Genomic DNA, 20694 nt, shown 5'->3' on the forward strand with positions numbered 1-20694 from the left:
GGCGGGGGCGTCCCCCCAGCCACTCACACACACAGAGCCGGACAGCTCCGGGGACAAAGAGGCAGGAGGGGTCCTTTGTATGGAGTGCTGAGAGGTTTACTGAGGTCCCTCCTGGCAGGGATCCAGGGACAAAGAACCCAGAACACTGAGGGCTCCAGGGTTTTATAGGGGGTGGTACCAGGAGCGGGCAGAACATCGGAGACCAATCATCTGGGGGCCAAGGGGTGGAGAGGGCGTTGGGTGACAGAACAGTGACCAGTGGGAAAGGAGAGGGGTGGAACAAGGGGACTGGGAACCAGTGGGGTATTAAGGAAAGGAGAACTATCTAGAACATGGACTTAAAAAGGGTAAAGGGGATGGTCTTAGACCTCTGAGCGTGCCCACCAGCAGTCTTCCACTGTTTTGGGGCCCTGTGGCTCCTTGGTCCCTCCTGTGGTGGCCTCAACCACTGCAACAACAAAGAATAATGTGGCAGAACTTGTTGAATTAATTATTTGTTAATCTTTCATACTAGCTACACAACTTCAAAAGCAGCCCAATATTTTGTCAACTCACATGACAGCCCTCTTCAGACACTTAGTAGGATGCCAACTTTGTTTAAAAACTTGGAAATAGATAGGGTTCCAAATTTGAATTTCTTTAAAAGTAATGGTGGAGATAGAAATATTTCTTGGTCACCACCTTGCAGAGCAAAAAAATTACGTGGGTCAAAGAATTAAAAAAATGAAGTACCCCTCTAAAATGTTGACTGCATTTTTAGGGTTAGCATACTTCATCAATCATAATAATGGATTTCATTTAACGGGAGAAGGTCAACTCCAACTGGATTTGTCTAATATCAGCTAAGTTTTTGCAACTCAGTAGTAAAAAGAGGTTACAAAAAAATAGTTCTAGAAACAATGATCCACTGAAATGCTAGACAATATCATAAATGACACCTATAAATTTACAGGTAGAGTGTAAAGCATTGCTTTCAACAATAACCTAAGGAATGTATATAAATATAGTCTTTCAGTCCATAGCTACCACTCCTCCCGTCCCCGCTGCCTACCCACTGCTTGTTGATTATCATTTAGGCACTAGCTGCATATTAACCTCTGATCCTTGCTTAAACTGTTTACAGTCAAGTGCTCCAGAAGATGATGTAGGCTAATGTTGTTTTCATTGGTTGGGGTTTGTTTTGGGGTGGGTTTTCTTTTTGTCTGTTTGTTTTGTTTGGTTGGTTTCTCTGTTTGTTGGGTTGTGGGTTTTTTTATGACAGCTTTTCTTGAACTACATAGAATGTGTGAGCTTTTCTGTTTTCATCTAAGGTTTTTTCATCTAGACATGCCTATGTATGAGCTTAAGAATTAAAGATGTACTTCAAGAGCAGATTAAGTTGTTGAAGATGTAGATAGAGCCATGCCTTTTCATCAACCCTAACAAAATCAGTTTAGATCTGTCCAATGAAGGTAAAAAAGCATCTAATCCATGAAGCCAGTAAGAAATGTCTTCTCTAAGTATGAAATTTTGTCATATAGTTGATTTGGAGGAAATGTACATATATCTTAATTGTGTGAGACAATATTAGCCAGCCAGGCTGAATTGTCTGTGAAGGAGAAGGTCTGTTTTTTGGAGATATCCATTCTGCTAATGTCCAACTGAGAAAAATTCTAAAAGTTAATCAGTCTGGTTTTTGAAGACAAATAAAAGATTTATATCTCAATAGTCTCCCCACTCAGGAAATGATAATGACTTTAATTCACCCATTAAGCAATCACTTTTCCTTCGCTAAAATGTTCTTTGACTTTCACTCAGTTTTACATTAGAGTGAATCTCCTCCTTTTAGTTATCTTTCAGCTAAATCCAAGCAGAAGTTCTGATAATGAAAAAACTTCAGAGTACCTTTTATGAGTCATACGAGGAAGACTTAATCGAAAGAATCGTAGAAGGAATCTGAGAGGTCCCACAAGAGGACCTGCTCTACCTAAATTGACTTTATAGGTTTCTGGCTAACCTGTGTGTGTGCAGTTGTAGTTAGGGAAATTCAACAAGTCTTCCATGTGATTTGTTCCAGTACTTCCTTATCCTTGCAGTTAAAACCAGGTTTTCTCATGTCTGAATTAATCTACCTTTTGGAAGCTTAAGATCATTCCCCTTTGTCATATTTGTGATAAAACCAATAGTAGGAAGTTAGTTTTTCTTCATTTTGGCAGTCTACTAAGCATTGAAGGCTGCTGTTTTGTCTCATCACTTCTTTTCTGAACTAAAGATCCCATTTATATTAGTTGTCCTTCATTGGTCATATTTCCCCATGTAGTAATATTCCTTAGTATTCTCTTAATCCTCTGAAGGTGAAATCCTCATGTTTATAAATGGGAAACACAAAAGTGGATTTGTTGTGTTAGCTAACACTGCAGTAGCCCTGGGGAGTAATTCAGATGCCCTCCACAGAGGTGATACCCTCAGCAGGGTGAGAATTCCATTTGCTGCAGTCGTTTACTTCAGATTCAGCATGTGACCCACTGCAAGACTTATGTCCCACTTTGCAGAACTACTGTTTAGCATTTATGCAACTGACTCTTGCAGTGATGGCATCATGCTTTATTCTATTGCTTACTCTTTCCTGGTTCTAGTACCTTGGACTTGTTGAATTGTATCTGTTTTTTCTGGTGACTTTTGCCATTTTCAGATTTATATTGTTCCACAATGCCTACGGCATTACCTGTGGTAGTGTCATCTCCAGATTTAAAATGCATATTCAGCTTATTAATTCAAATAAATATTGACTAGACCATGATCAGAAACAAAACTCTGGTGAGTTTCTCTGTCCATTGTCTCCTAGTTTAACAGTAAACCCATTAGTAACTACCCTGGTTTGCTTTTCCAATGCCCAACTTAAAAGCAATTTCTATAGATGGTATTTTCTTAAATTGCAGCTAGGGATTCGAAGTTCTGAGCAGAAGCCTTATAATCTCTACTGTCCCTCCTGTTGTCCTTTATAGAAAGGACAAAAAATTTTATAAAAATTTTGACTATTTTATATGATTTTAATATCTTTGAAGCTTCAAATGTTTTGTTTCCGTTATTGCTTTGTATTGTCATGGAAACAAAAGTTGAGCTTGGAAGGGACCTCTAGAGGTCATCTGATGCTGGGTGCCCAGGATCATGTCTAGATGGCTTTTGAATATCCCCAAGGCTGGAGACTCCACCACCTCTCTGGGAAACCTATGCCAGTGCTTGGTCCCTTCAGAGTGAAAAGGAGTTTTCTGGTGTTCAGAGGGAACCTCCTGTGTTTCAGTTTGTGCCCATTGCTTCTTTTCTTGCTCCAACCAAAAGGAGAGGATCTTGACTCTCCCTTTGGATAACTATTGTCAATAATCTCAAGTAAGCCTGTCTTTTCTGCAACTCCTAGTTTTCTGTTGTGTCCCAGTTTTAAAGACAGGCATTTGCTTTGACTTTTTCTCTTTGACCTGTGCTTGTTCCTCACAATTCTCATAAAACAATGTCTGGTAGCTCAGAGTTCATCTTAGATGTGTCTCTAAATATTTATTCTTCACATCTTGCAATTTGAAAATGTTGTCTAAAAACTCTCTCTAACTTGTTCTCTTCTTTGTGTGTCTTGTCTTCTAGTTTCACTGTTGCTGAAGTTACATTGTTTGCCGGATTGAAGTTAGTAATTTTAATGATCATTTAAGTAGCAAAACTCCCCACAACAATTGGCTTTTCATATTCATCTGTCTTTTAACAGATATTCTGAATTTGTATATTCCTTGTTTTGTGCAAAACTCCTTGCTAATCTAACTATTTAGCTGTGTAAGCCATGGGAATTTGATTTGTGTTTAACTGTTACAACTATAATCTTTATCCCAGTATAGTGTAATTCATTTCTTTGAAGAAAAAAAAAAGGCTTTTAAAACTTAATACTGCCCAATAAAGTTGTTAGACTAACAAGTGCATTATAAGTAGGCAGATTTAATTGAAAAAAATTGAAGCAGAAAAAAGTAGGGCAGTTTAAATACATATTTTCTTGCTCACCACAAATCAGTTATACAGAAAAATCTGTAACTTCAGGAGACCTTGCTAAAATCTATTAAAAGTTAACTGTTTTGAGTGGATGTTTCTCAGTAATACCTTTAGCTGATACTTTCCATGTGAAGATGATGTTCTGCAAATGAGGATTTATATTTGTAACTGTGGAAAGAGCTTGAGCTTGTAAACTTCCAAAAGGGTAATTTGAAATAGTAAACAATTGGGAACAAGTTATACTATTCAGACAGCAAGTAGTAATACCAAAACCCCAGAATTTGTTGGACTGCAACACTGACACTTTTCTTAGACCGTAATTGAAAAAATATTTGATGGAATGCCTGTGTACTTGGTGCATAGGATGATGTTAATAGTTACCATATGGATTGGATAGGAGGTCTGCTTATTCTCAAAGTAAAGAAAAAAATTATTTTTAATGGGTAATAGGACAAACATTACCTCTTTGTCCTGAACAGGAAAGCAAGCCTTGATCTTGATGAACAGAATAGTTAAGAGCTAATTAATTTGTACCATTGTCTCATTGCAACTTTTCATCTCCAGTTGCATGAATAAAACAATACCAAGAAAAATACCATCCGAACTGTGCAGATAAAGAAAGGCAGTGTTGAATTTTTCCTGTGGCTTCACCAGTGTTTGTTGAGAGATATCTGTTGTTAGACTATATGCCCCGTAAACAAGCTTTTGTCACAGAAAGAAAAGGAAAGCCATAAGCAAAGGCATGTCACATTTCTTTGTTTTGTGAAGAATAATGCTGAGGCCATAGATAAAAATAGTACAGATGGTTGCAGTTGTAATCACTTGTGCCATCATAAATATTTCCAGTTAAAAGTAGCTTTGTGATATTTTGGTCACTGCAGCTAGTGTGGTAAATCTGCAGAGGTATAGGGAAAGGGTGCTGAATATAAGGGCAAACTAATGAACATTTATGTCAGCATTGGAATATCTTGGCTGAAGTATATTGAGCAAACGGTGATAATTAAAATCTCTGGGAGCGGAACAGAGTATGTGGCAAAATACGCAAAACATACATGTCAAAGAGAATGTTTGCTAGAGGTATGTTTTAGCTAATGACAAAATTCTTATTTCAACTCAGTCTTCAGGTAACTTAACAATAGTTTCTGATAGTCCAGTTTTAATTTCAGAAATGAATATTTTACCCATGCAAGTTTATTCACATTAATTCAGTCAGAAATATTTCAGAGTCACTTATACAAGCAGGTTTTGAAGAAGTCTTCTAGTTTTGTGTGCCTACAAATGCAGAGCTGGAAAATAGTTATTGTGCCTTGTCAGAGAAGCTGTTGCAGTGATGAAAAATGGTTTTTCAATCCTTTTTTCCACTGCTGTGGGGTGGAATTTTTCATGATAGCAGATTTTTTTTTTCTCATGTAAAGCAAGATTTAACATAAAGTTGTTTTTTTTAGACAAAATATTAATGTGGAGGTTTGTGTAAGATGAATCTGACAAAAAGGTTAGCACTTGGAGAAGCTGGGGAGATAAAATCTACTCATACACAGTGAAGTTACAAAATACAGCAAAATCTTGTGTTGGTATTTGTATTAAGCAAAAGGAACTAAGATACTGCTTCTAATTGGGGTATTTTCACCAAAACTCAAAACCTCTCATTTGTATCTGATAATTCATGAGTAAGATTCATTTTTTCTAATGTACGGGTTCCTAAGATAGGTCACATAAATGAACATGTTCCATTGACTGTAGAAGGACTGTGGGGTGAATAGTTCATAGTTCATCATATTTTTAGCTATCTAGCACTAGATGAGTTCTATCCTCCCAAGAGTGTCTTTAAAACAGGAACATGTTTGAAGAAAAAGTAGTAAATACTTGAAGCAACATTTTGATTTATACATAGAATCTGTTTACCTCTTTGGTGAATTTAGAAACATTTGAATTCAGAATTTGAAGATTAGAGCAGATTGAGATATTAGTGATAATATGTGAATTTGCAAATACATTCCTTATTTCTACCTAAACAAGGTATTTTTTGAGTAATACATACATCTGAAAGTATTCTTAGCTTGGGTGAAGTGATTTGTGTTTCTAATACCTTTCAAGATTCTCTATTTTACTGATGTGTAATAAGGCATAGATGGCTTTAATGGTTTGTACTTTATTGTATATACTTACCTCAGTTTCAGAATTGGAGAATGATTTTTCACATGAAAGAAAATCTAACTGTTTCTGTAGTTTGAACTCCAATCAAAGTATATTTCTTTGCAGAAAAAAAAAAATGGAGATTTAGGTAATTGCTTCCACAAGTATTTGGCACACAGTTGAAATAGAATTCCTAATCTTTATCATGTGTGGAAGACCAATTACTGGTAAGAAATCAAATCAGAAGATAGGATGTCGCAAAACACTATGCATTTACAGTGACATAGAGCTTAGTGCATGGGATAAAACTTTGGGATTTTGCATTCTACGCATACATCACTGTCCATCTGCATCTGCAATGTGTTCAGGAACACACTGAGCAGGAAGACATGCAGGAAAAAATTGTAGTAGGCACAACCATGATGATAGAAGCTTTGAAATTACTTAAACCTCTGTGAAACATTCTATATCCCTTTCATTTTTGGAAACTGCAAGATAGTTAACCTTTTGAACATGTTGTAATTGCAAGTCACAGCTGCCAGTGATTGATCAGCTGGGTAGGGTGAATTGCAGTGTGTATCAATGCCGCTAGACAGGAGGCTACCATTCCTCTTGCTGAAGAGAACAAAACTTAGTTCTGCAAACAGAAGATTACTGGTATTAATTGAAGGCATGAATACAGCTGAAAAGTAAAATCTTATTAGCTGCATTAAGAATTAGCAACATGAAACAAATTACCCTTAACATTAAAAACTAAAATTGGTACTGCTTTTGGGGTAATGATCTACTGATTGGCCTGAGGACATTGCTAGTGACACTAATGTCTTTAAGCAGTGGTAAAAGGCACCAGCCTGAGGCTTACAGTAAAGTGGCTTACCAACAACCACAGACATCCTTGATCTTCCCCCCCTTGCTTATCTGCAGGATACAGCTGTTGCTGAAACCAAGTTAAATGTTCTCGTCTTAGAGAAACAGATTGGCAGGGATACTGAAAAAATAAAATCTATTCCCGACACACAGACCTCAAAGAAAAGCAAAACACAGCAGAGAGTGATATTTTTGCCCAGAAAGAACTTATGAAGGCCATACAATCAACTTCTGAGTTGCTGACAAGTAAGCCTTTTTGATCTCCTGGTAATTTAAATAACTTTTCACAGTCTTCTCTAGAAGCACATTAAACTTTTTCATTTTATGACACATTTATTGCAGATTAGTTACTCTCTGCTGCTTTTTTTGCCATTGTAAAATCTAATGAGCATAGAAGCTAATGTAACATTTTGGAAATGAAACATCATGGGGCTGGAGACTGCAGGCATTGTGATTCTGCGTGTTAGCATCCTTTATTTACCTCATGCTTACATTTTATCAATTTGGCAACAGGAAGAATCAAGAGCTCACAAGTACGTATGTTGGGGTCCCTCCTGGTTCTGACAGTTCCTACTGCTCATTGACACCACTATACAATCTCAGTAACTCTGTTTTCCTTATCTTGTACCTGCAGTCTCAGTCATGTCAGATTGTAGCCTTGGGGAATTTTCTCTTTTTTTTTCCTCAGCCCTATTGTTAGTGTCCAATAAAGGCCTCAGAACTCTGTGGTAAATATTCTATACTATAAAGAGACTGCAGTGTTACATTGTTAGCCTTGCTGCTGTTAGTCTGTACTTCTCTCTCCTACTTTATAGCTCTGTATGCAGTTATACAATAGAACATCTTAGTGCAAGATGTTGTTCACTGGAAAAGCATTCTTATTTATATCATATTCTGAGTTGGAAAACAATAAAGCCTGTAAAGTTCAAACTGTAAAGCTGACCTTTTGTCTTGCATTACCATGGGTGTCATCATTTTGTTCCTTTAATCTCAGTCAGTCAGTGGTGAGAGGAAGGAATGTGGATTCATGAACCATTTCTTTCCTTACTGAACATAATATAGAAACACTTGGTGTTTCTTCTTGGCTGGGCATGCCATGCCCACATGAGTGAGAAAGGCAGTATAGCTCTCTTCTGTCAGGAGTTCAGATCTATTTCTGATGCAGTTTTGGCCTCAAAAGAAAATTGGGGAAAAAATGCTATTCTGTTTCATGGCTTGCAAAGGACCCATTCTGTAGTAATCCAAATACTGTTGATGAGGAGAAGGTATGTATTTATTTGGTCATCAGTTTGCATTCTGTGTAGAAAAGACGGTTTCAATAAAACATGCATTTTTGTTTTGTTTTGTCCATACACACAGAGCTCTCCTACAGCAACAGGCAGATTATGGTAATTTCTTAGAGGAACAAGCAGTGGTTGTGTGGTTGCTGAGTGGGATCTTTGCCTACAGTAAAATTTTACTTTACAAACTAAATGCGACAACAGAATTGCATGCGTAAACTGTTCCTGGGAGCTGAGACCTATTTACAACAAGCAGCCTGGTTACATTCTGCCCATGACTGGAAATCCTTGTAGATTCTGGAACTAGTCTCGCCCTAGTCTTTGAGAGTATGAGTTGCTTGAGCCTGGTGCATGCAGCACTGAAAGCTTTCCTACATGGCTCTCCACAGGCCTTACTATAGCCCATGTCCTTTATGAATAAACTTGTAAACCCACAGGAAATGTGGCACTTGACAAGTTTACCGTAAAGAGAGTATATGCTCATCTGAATTGTGACCTCTTAAAATTTCACATCCTGTGAATTATTTTTGAGAGGAACAAGAAAATTGTGCCAAAGAAGTTGATAATTGAGCTCAGAAGTGTTTATACAAATAGACAAATAGGGAAAATGAGAATATTTCTGTGTCATGGACTAAAAAGGACTCAGTAGAGACAGTGAACCAACTCTGCTTAGCACATGTGAGGCCACATCTGGAATACTATGTCTAGTTTAAAGCCCCCCAGTTCCAGGAAGGTATCATTAAATTGGAGGCAATTAGAGGAGGACCATCATGATGGGTGGTAGCTGGAGCACTTGTTGTGTGAGGACAGGCTGAGGGAGCTGGGCTTGTTTAGCCTAAGAAAGGAGATTGTTTCAGGGGTACCTGCCAGAAGCCTCCAATGTCCATGGGGCAACATCTCTTCTCCATCAAGGTGGTAGAGTCAGGCTCCTCCTGGTGATGCTTGGTAAAAGGATGAGTGGTGATAGATATAAATTGAAACAAAAGTTTTAGACTAGATACAAAAAAAAAAGTCTGAGATGGCAGTGAGGCACTGGAGTAGGTTTGCCCAGGGAGGAAAACCTTTTCCTGGGAGGCCCAGATAGTGTCCAGCCTTGGGGATTTTCTGGCTTGAATAAGATCAGAATCACAGAATCCCTGAATGGAGTGGTAGAGGTTGTAAGGGACCTTTGGATGTTGTTTGGTCTAATTCCTCTGCCCAAGCAGGATCACTTAGAGCTGGTTACCCAGGACCATGTCTCCAAGGATGTTGATTTCACAACCTCTCTAGGCAATCAGTTTTAGTGCTCTGTCACCCTTCCAGTAAAAGGCTGAGACAAAATCTCCTGCATTTCAGTTTATGCCCATTTCCTCTTGTCCTGTCACTGGACATTGCTGAAAAGAGCCCGACTCTATCTTCTTTGCATGCTGCATTGCTTGTATACGTTGGTGAGATTCTCCCTGAGTTTTCTCTTCTATAGGCTTAACAGTCCCTGCTCCCTTATCTTTTCTCCTCATACGAGAGTCAGTTAATTATCTTAATGGTCTGTTGCTGGGCTCTTTCCAGTACTTCTGTATTTCTCTTGTACTGGGAAGCCCAGAACTGGACACAGTACTCCAGGTGTGGTCTCACCAGTGCTGAGTAGAGGGTCAGGATCACCTGCTGACAACACTCCTCCTAGACCAGGATACTATTTGCTTTATTTGCAGCAACACTGCATTGCTGGCACATGGTCCTCTTGTGTCCACCAGGACACCCTGGTCTTTTTCTGCCAAGTTGCTTTCCAGCTGAGGAACCCTCAGCCTGTATTGGTACCAGGGTTGTTCCTCCTCAGTAGCAGGACTTCCGTGTTCTCATTGTTGAACTTCCTGAGCTTCCCGTCCACCCATTTCTGTAGTATGTCAAGGTACCTCTGGATGACAGCATGACCCTCTGGAGTATCAGCCACTCCTCCCAGTTTTATGTCATCAGCAAACTTGCTGAGGCAGCACTCTGCCTCATCATCCAGATCATTAGCGCATGTTGAAACGAACTGAACCCAGTGCTGACCCCTGGGGTGCACTACTAGTTACTGGCCTCCAGCTGAACTTCTTGCCTCTGATCACCACTCTTTGGACTCAGCAGTCCTTGCAGTCTGCTCATCAAGCCTATACATCAGTGGTGTGCCTGTAAGGATTTTATGGGAGATTGCACTGAAAGCCTCACTGAAGTCCTGGTAGACAATATCCACTGCTATCCCTGTATCTGCCAAGCTGGTCATTTCTTTGCAGAGTTATCAAATTGGTCAAGCATGACTTCCTGTTGGTGAATCCATGATGATTACTTCTGATGATTTTCTTGTCCTTAATGTGCCTTGAAATTATTTTCATGATTCATTGATCTATTGCTTTCCCAGGGACTGATTGCGAGGCTGACTTGTCTATAGTTCCCTGGGTACTCCTTTATGTCCTTTTTGAATATAGGAGTGAGATTTTCTGGGTCTTCAAATGGCTATCCAAATCATCACTATCATTCAAAGACTGTTGAGTGACTTCACAATGACGTCAGCCATCGGCGCCTGCAGGGTGCATCCTGTCAGGTCCCATGGACCTACGTATGTCTGTTTTGCTTATTCTCTAATCTGATCCTCTTCCACCCAGGATAGGTTTTCCTTTCTCCAGTCTTTCACTCAGCTTCTGGGGCCTGAAGCTTGGGCTTGCTAGTGAAGACCAAGGCAAAGAAGCCATTCAATACTTTAGGCTTTTCCACGTTCTATGTCATTGGGGCCCTATCTCATGCAGCAGTGGGTGCCCATTTTCCACAGCCTTGCTTTTGATCCCTCTGTGTGTAACAGAGCACTTCTTATTGCCCTTGACATCTCTCATCAGATTCAATTCTAATTGGGCTCTGGCTTTCCTGACTGTGTCTGCATGCTTGGACTTAGTCTATATACCTCCCAGGTTACCTGTCCCTGCTTCCACCTTCTTTATGCTTCCTTTTTATGTTTTAATTTGGTCAGCAGCAACTTGTTCATCCATGCAGACCTCCTGGCATTTTTGAACATCTTCCTGCTTGTTGAGATGGACTGTTGTGAAACTTGGAGATGTGCCTTTAATATTCATGAGCTTTCTTGGGTCCTTCTTCTCTGTAGGGCTTTATCCAATGGGACACTTCCAAGCAGATACATGAAGAGAAAGTCTGCTTATCTGTAGTCCAGAACTGTGATCTTGCTTCTTGCCCACCTTCAATCCCTTCACAATACTGAACACTCCTATCATTGTCACTACAGCCAAGGCCACCTTCTGCCTTCATAGTCCCAGAGTCTTCCTTTTTTTTGTGAGTGTGAGCAGAGCATCTCTTCTTACTGTTTTTTCTCTCTCTTGGAACAGGAAGTTGTCACTGATGCTCTCCAAGATCCTCCTGCACTGTGTATGCCCTGCTGCATTCCCCAAGTAGGTTGAAGTGTCATTCCCCAAGTCATGCAGGACTATGAATGTGAAGCTAGTTCAAACTTTGAGCAAGAAACTGGACTAGGAATTTCTTATGTCCAAACTGGATTATTTTATGATCCTGTGATGCTTGTACATTTCTTGGATTATTGTACGATCATTTGTGATTCTCTCCTGTGTGGAGAGATCAGCTGCAAGAGCTGAATTCCTCTCAGGGCAATATGCCATTAGTGTGGGGTTACTCGCAGGTCAGGGTCAGTATGTAGCCCTTCAGAATGATTTGCAGATGAACTGGGTTTGCATGGCCAAGTTTTGATAGTTGGAGGGGCTACAGGGGTGGCTTCTGTGAGAAGCTGCCAGCAGCTTCCCCCGTGTCCGGCAGAGCCAATGCCAACTGGCTCCAGGACAGACCCATCTCTGGCCAAGGCTGACCCAATTAAAAATGGCAGTAATGCCTCCATAGGTGGTATATATATGGTGATAACATATTTAAGAATCTGGGTGTTTTTAAGGTATTGAGAGAACCTGAATAAGTATTAATACATGTAATAAAAGAAGAGTTAAGCTTTAGTACATAGCATGAAATGCAAGAGAGGGATGTAGATAATCATTTTCTTTACATGCTGGAAACAGCAAAGCTTTTTACATATTGCATGAAGTAGCTGTTTTCTTCATGGACTCTTGAGTTTTTTGACTAAACAGATGATAAATTCTAATGGGTTTGGCTTGATTGGATCGTTCTGCTTTAGTTTTGTTGTTTGTTGACCATTAGAATAGGCAGTTCCCCTTCCTGGCTGTTTCCCACACAGGCCCACACTGGGATTATGTCACAGTTTTAACAGGCTGTTAGGTGTTTGAAAATTTTACATCTTTGTTTACAGGAAGATACCTGTAAACCTGTTTACACTTGCATTGTATATGGTTTCTGGAGCAGCTGTTTATGCCAATAAATCAGTGTAAGATGTAGTTACCCAATGGCACCTGACTGAAAGCTTTCATATGATTCCTCCTGTTTTCAGTAGATTTTTCCTCACAGAGTAAATGTTTCCTCTGTTTCCCCTGATGGTTCAGTATTAAACAAGAGTAGTCATCAATGAATCACAAAAAATGTCAACAGAAAGAAATTAGCTACTATTGGGCATTAGCAATGTGGAGAGTTTGGGAAGAAAAGTGTCTTTGGGAAGACCAAGGCATTTCTCTGGTCCTCTCAGCTCTCAGCTGAGCCGGATGGTTCGCTCAGTAATGCATCAGTTCTTGCTTCTATTTCCTTGAATAGCTTGATGAAAGATGAACAGTTAGGGCAGCCAAGAGAAATAAATTTCATGACATCATTCTCTGGTGTATATGTTTAAGTTAATTAGTTATGCTCAGTTTTATTTCTTTGTTCTCTAATCTGTCTAAACTATGTTACAGGCTCCACTGATCTGTGAAGACTAAATAATGTGCAGGCTTATACATGGTATTTTCTGACTAGGAAGAAAAAGCTCTTGTTTATTTCTCTTAACCTCTGTTGAGGAACCTTAACCATGGGAAGAAAATAGGAAACAGGTCTGATACAGAACTAAATGTTTACTGATATATTTTTAAACAAGTAAAGTGTACTGACATTGTCAGGTGAGGGCAATATAAACATTGCTGCAGACTTTTAATTGTATATTGACTAAGAAGTGTTTTTTTCTTTTTTCCCAACTGTGTAATATCTCTGGTGATTAATCTAGTATCCATTTGGAGTGCAAGACATCAGTGCTATGCACAATAAGTTCTTTCATCCTCAGGCCAAGAACCATTTTGCAGGCGTAATGCAAGGATGCCTACAGATCTGTGTGGGTGTACATAAACTCTAACCTGAACATCTTGAAGTGTTCTCGAGTGGGAGGGTAATTTCGCCTCTTCATTGATTTTACTGATGTCTCTTATGAGCAAGTAGTGCCATTTCCCTCAACCTGTGATGACTTGTGTGTGCTATACAATGTGGGCTATTGCTCACCAGAGGATTAAGCAGGAGCAACAAACCTGCTTTATTTTCTTCAAACCTTTCATGAGTGGAAGACACTTGTGTCATCTCGTACAATTGTAACATTTTGATACAGAAAAGAAGACTTCAGATTTTTCTAGAGGAGGATGCTTAGGCTGACAAAAATGCTTACATTGCATCTGGATTGTTTACAAAAAATTGCTACATTACTTGTACTGAAATCTTCAAAAGCAAAGAGGTTTTATGAGTAGTCTCAGCACTGTTAAATTAAGCTGTCCTAAGTACCTGCAGTAACCATGGTATTTAAAAGTCTGGATTACTGCAGCAGTTCTTTGTCTGGGATATGGCACATACTGTACTTGGATTTTAATGGAGCCATTTATACAGGTTTTATATTTTCTCATAAAACTCCTCAAGGTGAATGAAAATAAGCGTGGGCTAAATGTTTTCACTTCTCAGTGCTCTTTCTGTTACAGAATCTTGCTGGCTTTCTTAATTGCTAACTTAGGCAGTTTCTTTGTCTTCTAGAATGTCGGGTGGTGAAATCTACTTCCTATACCAAAATAGCCTCGAGTTCACGTAGGAGCACCACCAAGAGCCCAGGCCCATCCCGACGCAGCAAGTCTCCTGCTTCTACTAGCTCAGGTAAAGCAAGCAAGCAATCTTTCTTAACAATAGCAACTGTTCTGTTTCAATAGAGTGGGCAATGCATTTAAAATGACACACTTCTGTGGAAAAACGTTGTACGTATAAAACAGTTGACAGTAAAAATTCACTGCATCTGAGATCAAGTGTCTTCCCAATACAAAATAAAGCTTCAGCATCCTATAAATCATACTCTGGCATTACAGTGGTTCGATTAACTTTATTTTTTGTGCATATTTTTGCTTCCAATACCTAAAGACTGAGGAAAAAATTGTAGTCTTTGTACTAGGAACAGAATGAGAACAATACAGAAAGTAGCCCAAGTTATGCAGCATAAGATCTGTGTTACTAAAAGGTTAATTTCACAATCTTTTTTGAATTTTGTTTCTAAGGGAGTGAGGAGGCAGTAGTGAGGAAAGGATTGACTAAAGATCATGAGGGTATTGAGAAAAGGAGAGCAGGGCAGAGAAAGAATGCAATTACAGATGTGAATGTGGGGTGCAAAGATAGCTGAGGAAGAAATGTCAGAATTGACCTAACAAGCCAGTGATACAGGCTGGAGAAGACATAGCAAAAAGCTTTAGGAAATTCTGTCTGAAGGGCCTTGCCTTGGCTGCCTTTGCAGTAGCTCCCACTAGATAGCCAATGACTAATTCACCCCTGCAGCTTTTTCCCAGGCAGAACAAATAAATAAACAAAAAAGTACATTAGATGATTTGCCATTATTGATGCCGGAAGGTACAAATAATCCTCAGTGTGAGCCAGTTGAGTAGACCCATTCAAGCATTTGCACCATTGCTTGTGAACACATTTTGGAAGAGGCAAACATTAGAGCTGTCTGAAATCCACCTCCCTCTTTCTGCCCTAGTCTTCTCCCACCAGGAAAGCAAATGGCATACTGAAACTTGCATGCAGCACCATAAGGTCTTTGTGGGGAGGTGGTGATCAGAAAGGCCCAGTGCTGGCTTCAAAGAGGGTAGGGATAGACCAACTGGAACCTTTTTTTTATTATTTTTTTTTTAATAAACAGACAAAGGTGAGAACAAAGGTGAGAAAAAAACATCTTGCTCTGGGAAGGAGTAAAGTGGGAGAGACACGATGAGAGATGGAGGCATAGATGTGGGTAGCAGGGCTGGGAGGCAACTTGCCTCCTACACATCCTAGAGAACAGCTGAGATACAGAAACCTGAGAAGAGGTAATGGGATGAAGTATCAATTGTGAGGGACAAGCTCAGAGTAGCTCTTCCATAAACATGTTAAGTTACTTTCTTTGTAGCTAGGTGGAATAGAGTTAAATTAAACTTTGGCCCTGTTTAGTGTGTGAATGTTAGACTCTGGGATTTTTTTGTAATGGATGTTCGTTTGTGAGTACAGGTAATGAACACTGAACTGTGTGTGCTCATTTCTATGTGAAATAACTGTCCTGCCATGCATAACAAATCTATGGGATTTCTATGGGACTAGCAATGGTTTTTCTGTGTTGACTGTGTGATACCATGTTAATTTTGGTCCTGAGAGAAAATAGTACTGTTTTTACTTAAAGATGCTGGGGAAGTATAGGTGAATAAATCTTAGCTTCTTGCAGTTCACTTCTGTAAAGGTCTGAGCAGAATATATTACATACTTCAAAAGATCAGGAGATTATTTTACGGCCTATGGAAAAAAGGGAATGTTTTTACTATACCACAATAATAATTAATGTAATATTAAATTTATAGCAAGAAATGAAACAGTGTAGTGAAAATATTAAAAATGCAAGCTATTTTGGATGCTGATGACAGATGTAACCAAATTAAACCTTTCTTATCTGAAACCAATACATTTATAGGAATAGGCACATTAGTTTGTCACCAGCGGCATTTCTTCAGGGTTCAGGTCTAGGGACAGTTTTGTTCAATATTTTTATTGATGATCTGGATAGAGGAGGTGAATGCGCCACTAACAATTTTGATGATGATAACAAACTGGGAGGTGCTGTTGACTCTCTGACGGAACAAGATGCTTTGCAAAGGGATCTAGGTAGATTGGAGTGTTGGGCAATGATTAATGGGATGGAGTTTAAAAAGAACAAATGCCGGATTCTGCGCCTGGGATGGAGTAACGCCAGGCACAAGTATAAAGTGGGAGAGAAGTAGCTGGAGAGCAGCCCTGCAGACAGGAATCTGAGGGTGCTGGTTGGCAGCAGGTTCATTACGAGTGAGCTGTGTGCCCTGGCATCCAGGAGGGCAAATTGCATCCTGGGGTGTGTCAAACACAGCATCACCAGCCAGACAACAGAGGTGATTGTCACAATGTATTCAGTGTTGGTGTGGCCTCACCTTGAGGACTGTGTGCAATTCTGGGCACCACAGTTCGGGAAGGATGCGAAGGTACTCAAATGTGCCCAGAGGTGGACAACAAAACTGGCGAAAGGGCTGGAAGGTATGTCCTGTAGGGAGAAGCTAAGGACTTTGGGCTTGCCTTGTTGTGAGAAAAGGAGGGGCTGAGGAATAACCTGATTGCTCTCTGTGGCTTCCTGAGGAGGGGGTGTGGAGATGAAGGTGCTGAGCTCTTCTCTCTGGTATCCAGTGACAAGGCATGTTGGAATGGTTCAAAGCTGCACCAGGGAAGGTTTAGACTGAGCTTGGGAGGTATTTCTTTCTGAGAGGGTTATCAAGCATTGGAACAAGCTGCCCAGGGAAGTGGTTGAGTCAGCATCCATGGAGGTATTTAAAAGATGTGTAGACATGGCACTGAGGGACATGGTTTAGTGGTAGACTTGGCAGTGTAGGGTTAACAGTTGGATTTGATGATCCTAAAGGTCTTTTCTGGTCTTAACAACTCAATGATTCTATAGCTAGGAAGCATTCTGTTACCAAGAAATACCATATGGTTGATTGACCCTGACTGGATGCCAAGTGCTCACAAAAGCCACTGTATTGCTCCACTTCTCAGCTGAACATGCTGAAGTTTTGGTCAGCCCTGAGTTGATTGGACAGTTGGACTAGTTGGTTGTTGTAGGACCCTTCCTACTGAACTATTCTATTCTATTCTATTCTATTCTATTCTGGTCTAGTCTAGTCTAAATTTGTTAAACTTAAAAAGGATAACCAATTGAAAGTGTTTCTTCAGAATTTATTTTTAGTGGGGGGAACGGCTCTGATTTGGCTGTCTGTATCTCTGCTGTTTGCTTTTTGCAAATAGGTCAAGTTGTGTGAATGTTGCAGTAAAGCTATTTCTAACCTTACATACATGAATACTTAGATCAATATTACTTTTATATAAGGAAACAATATTGTACTAAACACTTGCTATCAATAATTGGTTTTAAATCACATAAAACTAAAATCAGTCAATGATTTTTAAAAAATGCAATTTTATATTAGACATTGCGTTTTAAAAAAAACAGCAGTAGAAAGAAAAAGAAACATTGACTCTTGGATGGTTTTAGACAAAAGCCAAAGATCATGAAATACAAACAATATGTACAGTTTTCACTTTTCTGCCACCCAGCAAGCCTAAAAATGCAGCCTATTTCTTGGAATTATGTACCCGTGACAGTAGCAGAATAGAGAAATTGCCATCTAGCGCACATATGAGCAGATAATCTTTTCCATTATATCTGCATTAAACATCTCGGTACTAGAAAATCTCCTGAATGATTTGTGCATAGCTGGAAGTTATACTTTTGTTTTCATGTTGTTACTGCTAAATGTATGTACATGTATTTTTATTCTATGTTTTTAAACTGCTTCTAGATAAGCTTTAAACTACTTTTAGGGATTTTTCTTTCATTGATAATAAACATGGAAAATACTCAAGGAAAAGAGTAGATTCTTTGCTCAGATCAAAGGCAATACGTAAATATTACAAAAATTTAAAGGCGTATCATTTTGTGAAGCATTTTATCATAGAAAAAAGTTGAAAGAAATAGGGATAAAAGGGCAGGCAGAAAGCAGTCTTGATAATGTACCCTTCACAAAAAGCTAAGCGAGGTGTATGGAAAAGAGCGTGTTGCTAATTAGAAAGAATCTGATTCCTTTTGTTTCTTTTTGAATCTTGCTGCACTTCGAAAAGTCTGCACATTCTAACTGCACAAAAGGATCATATGCCTGCTTCAGACTTGAATTAATGTCCATATCAAGATAATACACATGGATAATTACATGGACCAAAAAAAGGAAAGTTCCACAGACAAAGACTATGTTAAAAAAAACATAGAAATCTCAAAGTTGGGTATTAAAACTGATAAAATTGTAGAATGAAAAGATATACTTGAGTTAACGTTTGTTCTCTTGTGTATGCATCTGTAGTATGGTATAGTCTTTAATGCAGGTATTCAACAGGATAGATGATTTGGATTCATCATTTTTAGAGTTAATGAAGGCAAAGTCTTTCGGCCATTTTCCCATTGTTAGAGAAATAGATGTATAAATGAGGTTAAGACAGGTAGACAATCGATTCTGGTTTAAGCACTTAAATGCCATCCTCAACAACTGCTTCCCTTCTTTGACACAGAATTTCAAGTCGTCAATGAATTAAGCACAGCTCTGACTTGCACTAAATGTTTATAAATTCAATGAACTCCGTGAGTTCCTTTCTATGAGCAAATGGTGATTAGGGGTGATAAACTTTCCCAAATCCATCCCAATAGCTTCTGAATTTCCTTTCAGAAATTGAAGGGGTTATTTTGGGGCATTGGTCATTTGTTGTTTTTCTGTCTGTGTCTTGTTTTTGCATCTCTAAGTCTGGAACAATAATACTTTACCAAAACCAGTGCTTTGAAGATAAACTCAGTAATGTTAAATTATTTTTGAGGAAATTCTGCCTGAAGGCCCTTGCTTTCCATTTCAGTCTCACCTTGTTGTGGTGACCCCTGACTCTGTGAGGAGCTGAGTGTCCTCTCTCCCTGGTGAGTCACCAGCTACTGCTCTGGAGAACCATTTCCCTCATTGTCTCATCTGCTGCTGGGGGAAAAGTACTCTACGACAGTTCCAATGCTCTTAGATGACTTTCAGCCTTTGCAGGTGTCTTTTGCCCTCTGTTGCCTCTAAAGGCAGTCTCCTTGGCAAGCCTGTAGGTCCTGTATAGAACCTACCATAAGAGCACTGTCAGGCTTTGCAGATATATGGCCATGGGAATAACATCATGGGAACAACAGGATAAAAACTGCTGTCCCACAGGCTCTAGGACACACTGCCATGGCAGCACAGGGCTAAGTGGGGAACCTGTGAGTGGAGCAGGATGCAGGGTTGCAGGGAAAGACCCTGAGTGGAACCAGAGGCTACAAAAGTGCTCATGGCCACAACGGTTGAAATTTCTGCTCTGGTTAGCTGAGGGCAATGTAAAATGCCTCAGTCTGTGGGAAACACACACTGCCTGTCGTTTCTTGAGCTATACAATCTACGGTGAGCAAAAGGACTGCATCTGCCTTTACACCATTTCTTGGCATATTTCAAAGGAATCTATGCCTTTACATAGGTGGTGTTCACCTTTTTTCCATCCTTGCTTTTTCCCTTCCCTTTTTTTTCATAACAGAGCCTATGTTTAATGTACTTACATTTTCCTGATAGCCTTCCTGGCTCCTGAGAACAGATGCGTTCTATTTTTATATGAAAACACAGAATAATTTTTTCTTCCAAGAGTACAAGCAAGCTAGGAAGATCTGTGTAAGGGCTGACTTCTCCATTATTATGTTTTCTTCAGTTTGTTATTTACATCTGACAGTGTTTCAAAACAGTACCGCCAGACAGAAATCTCTCTGCAGGAGGATTGCTTTCTGGCTTTTTACAAATCCATTTGAGGTATTGTCTGCTTCAAAAGGCTTTCAGTCTAGATAGAGAAGAGAAGCATGGAACAAGGCAAAGAAGAGAAGCAGAGAAAAGATAGTGTGACCTTCTGGGCTGGCGGAAGGCTGAAGTCTGATTCCAAGTGCAATAGATAATCCTACCTCTATTTAATTTTTCTGATGTCTTCTTAAAGCCTGTAAACCACTTTGATATGTTTTTGTTGGCATCAAATAGTATTTGGGAAAAGGCATAATAAAAGAGACATTTAATTTCAGTGAGACTGGGTATCAGCTTGTTGCTGGTGACTGAAAATTATGAATGTCTGATGGCTCTTCAGTAGCTGGTGGCTTCTGTCCAGCTGCCATTTAACACCACTGGTGGCAGCTTCAGCGTGGGTGAAGAGGTAACAGGTTCAAAGAAAGCAGCAGCACTTACATCTTAATCGTTGTTTTTAATCAAATCAAGAGCAGCATGAGATGACTGGAATTATTGTACCCTTGGTCCATTAAATTAAGGAAAGATACTGGATACTGCATTTGGGTGAACTCTGTTTTACCTTCTGAAATTCCAACACTAATTTTCAGGACTTGTACTCAACAAAAGTTGCTATTTCC

General features: G+C 39.5%; 1 protein-coding gene across 3 annotated transcripts in view; it reads left to right on the plus strand.

The window, feature by feature from the left end:
• Positions 1-20694, plus strand: part of DCLK1 (doublecortin like kinase 1) — a 241133-nt gene that overhangs the window by 144062 nt on the left and 76377 nt on the right. For all 3 annotated transcript variants that reach the window (XM_008631433.2, XM_008631432.2, XM_008631436.2), the window contains exon 4: positions 14196-14312. In XM_008631433.2, coding sequence (XP_008629655.1) covers positions 14196-14312 — 117 coding nt within the window. The remainder of the gene's footprint in view (positions 1-14195; positions 14313-20694) is intronic.

The sequence above is a fragment of the Corvus brachyrhynchos genome, unplaced genomic scaffold (genome assembly GCF_000691975.1).
Source record: "Corvus brachyrhynchos isolate BGI_N302 unplaced genomic scaffold, ASM69197v1 scaffold103, whole genome shotgun sequence".
Classification (NCBI taxonomy): Eukaryota; Metazoa; Chordata; class Aves; order Passeriformes; family Corvidae; genus Corvus; species Corvus brachyrhynchos.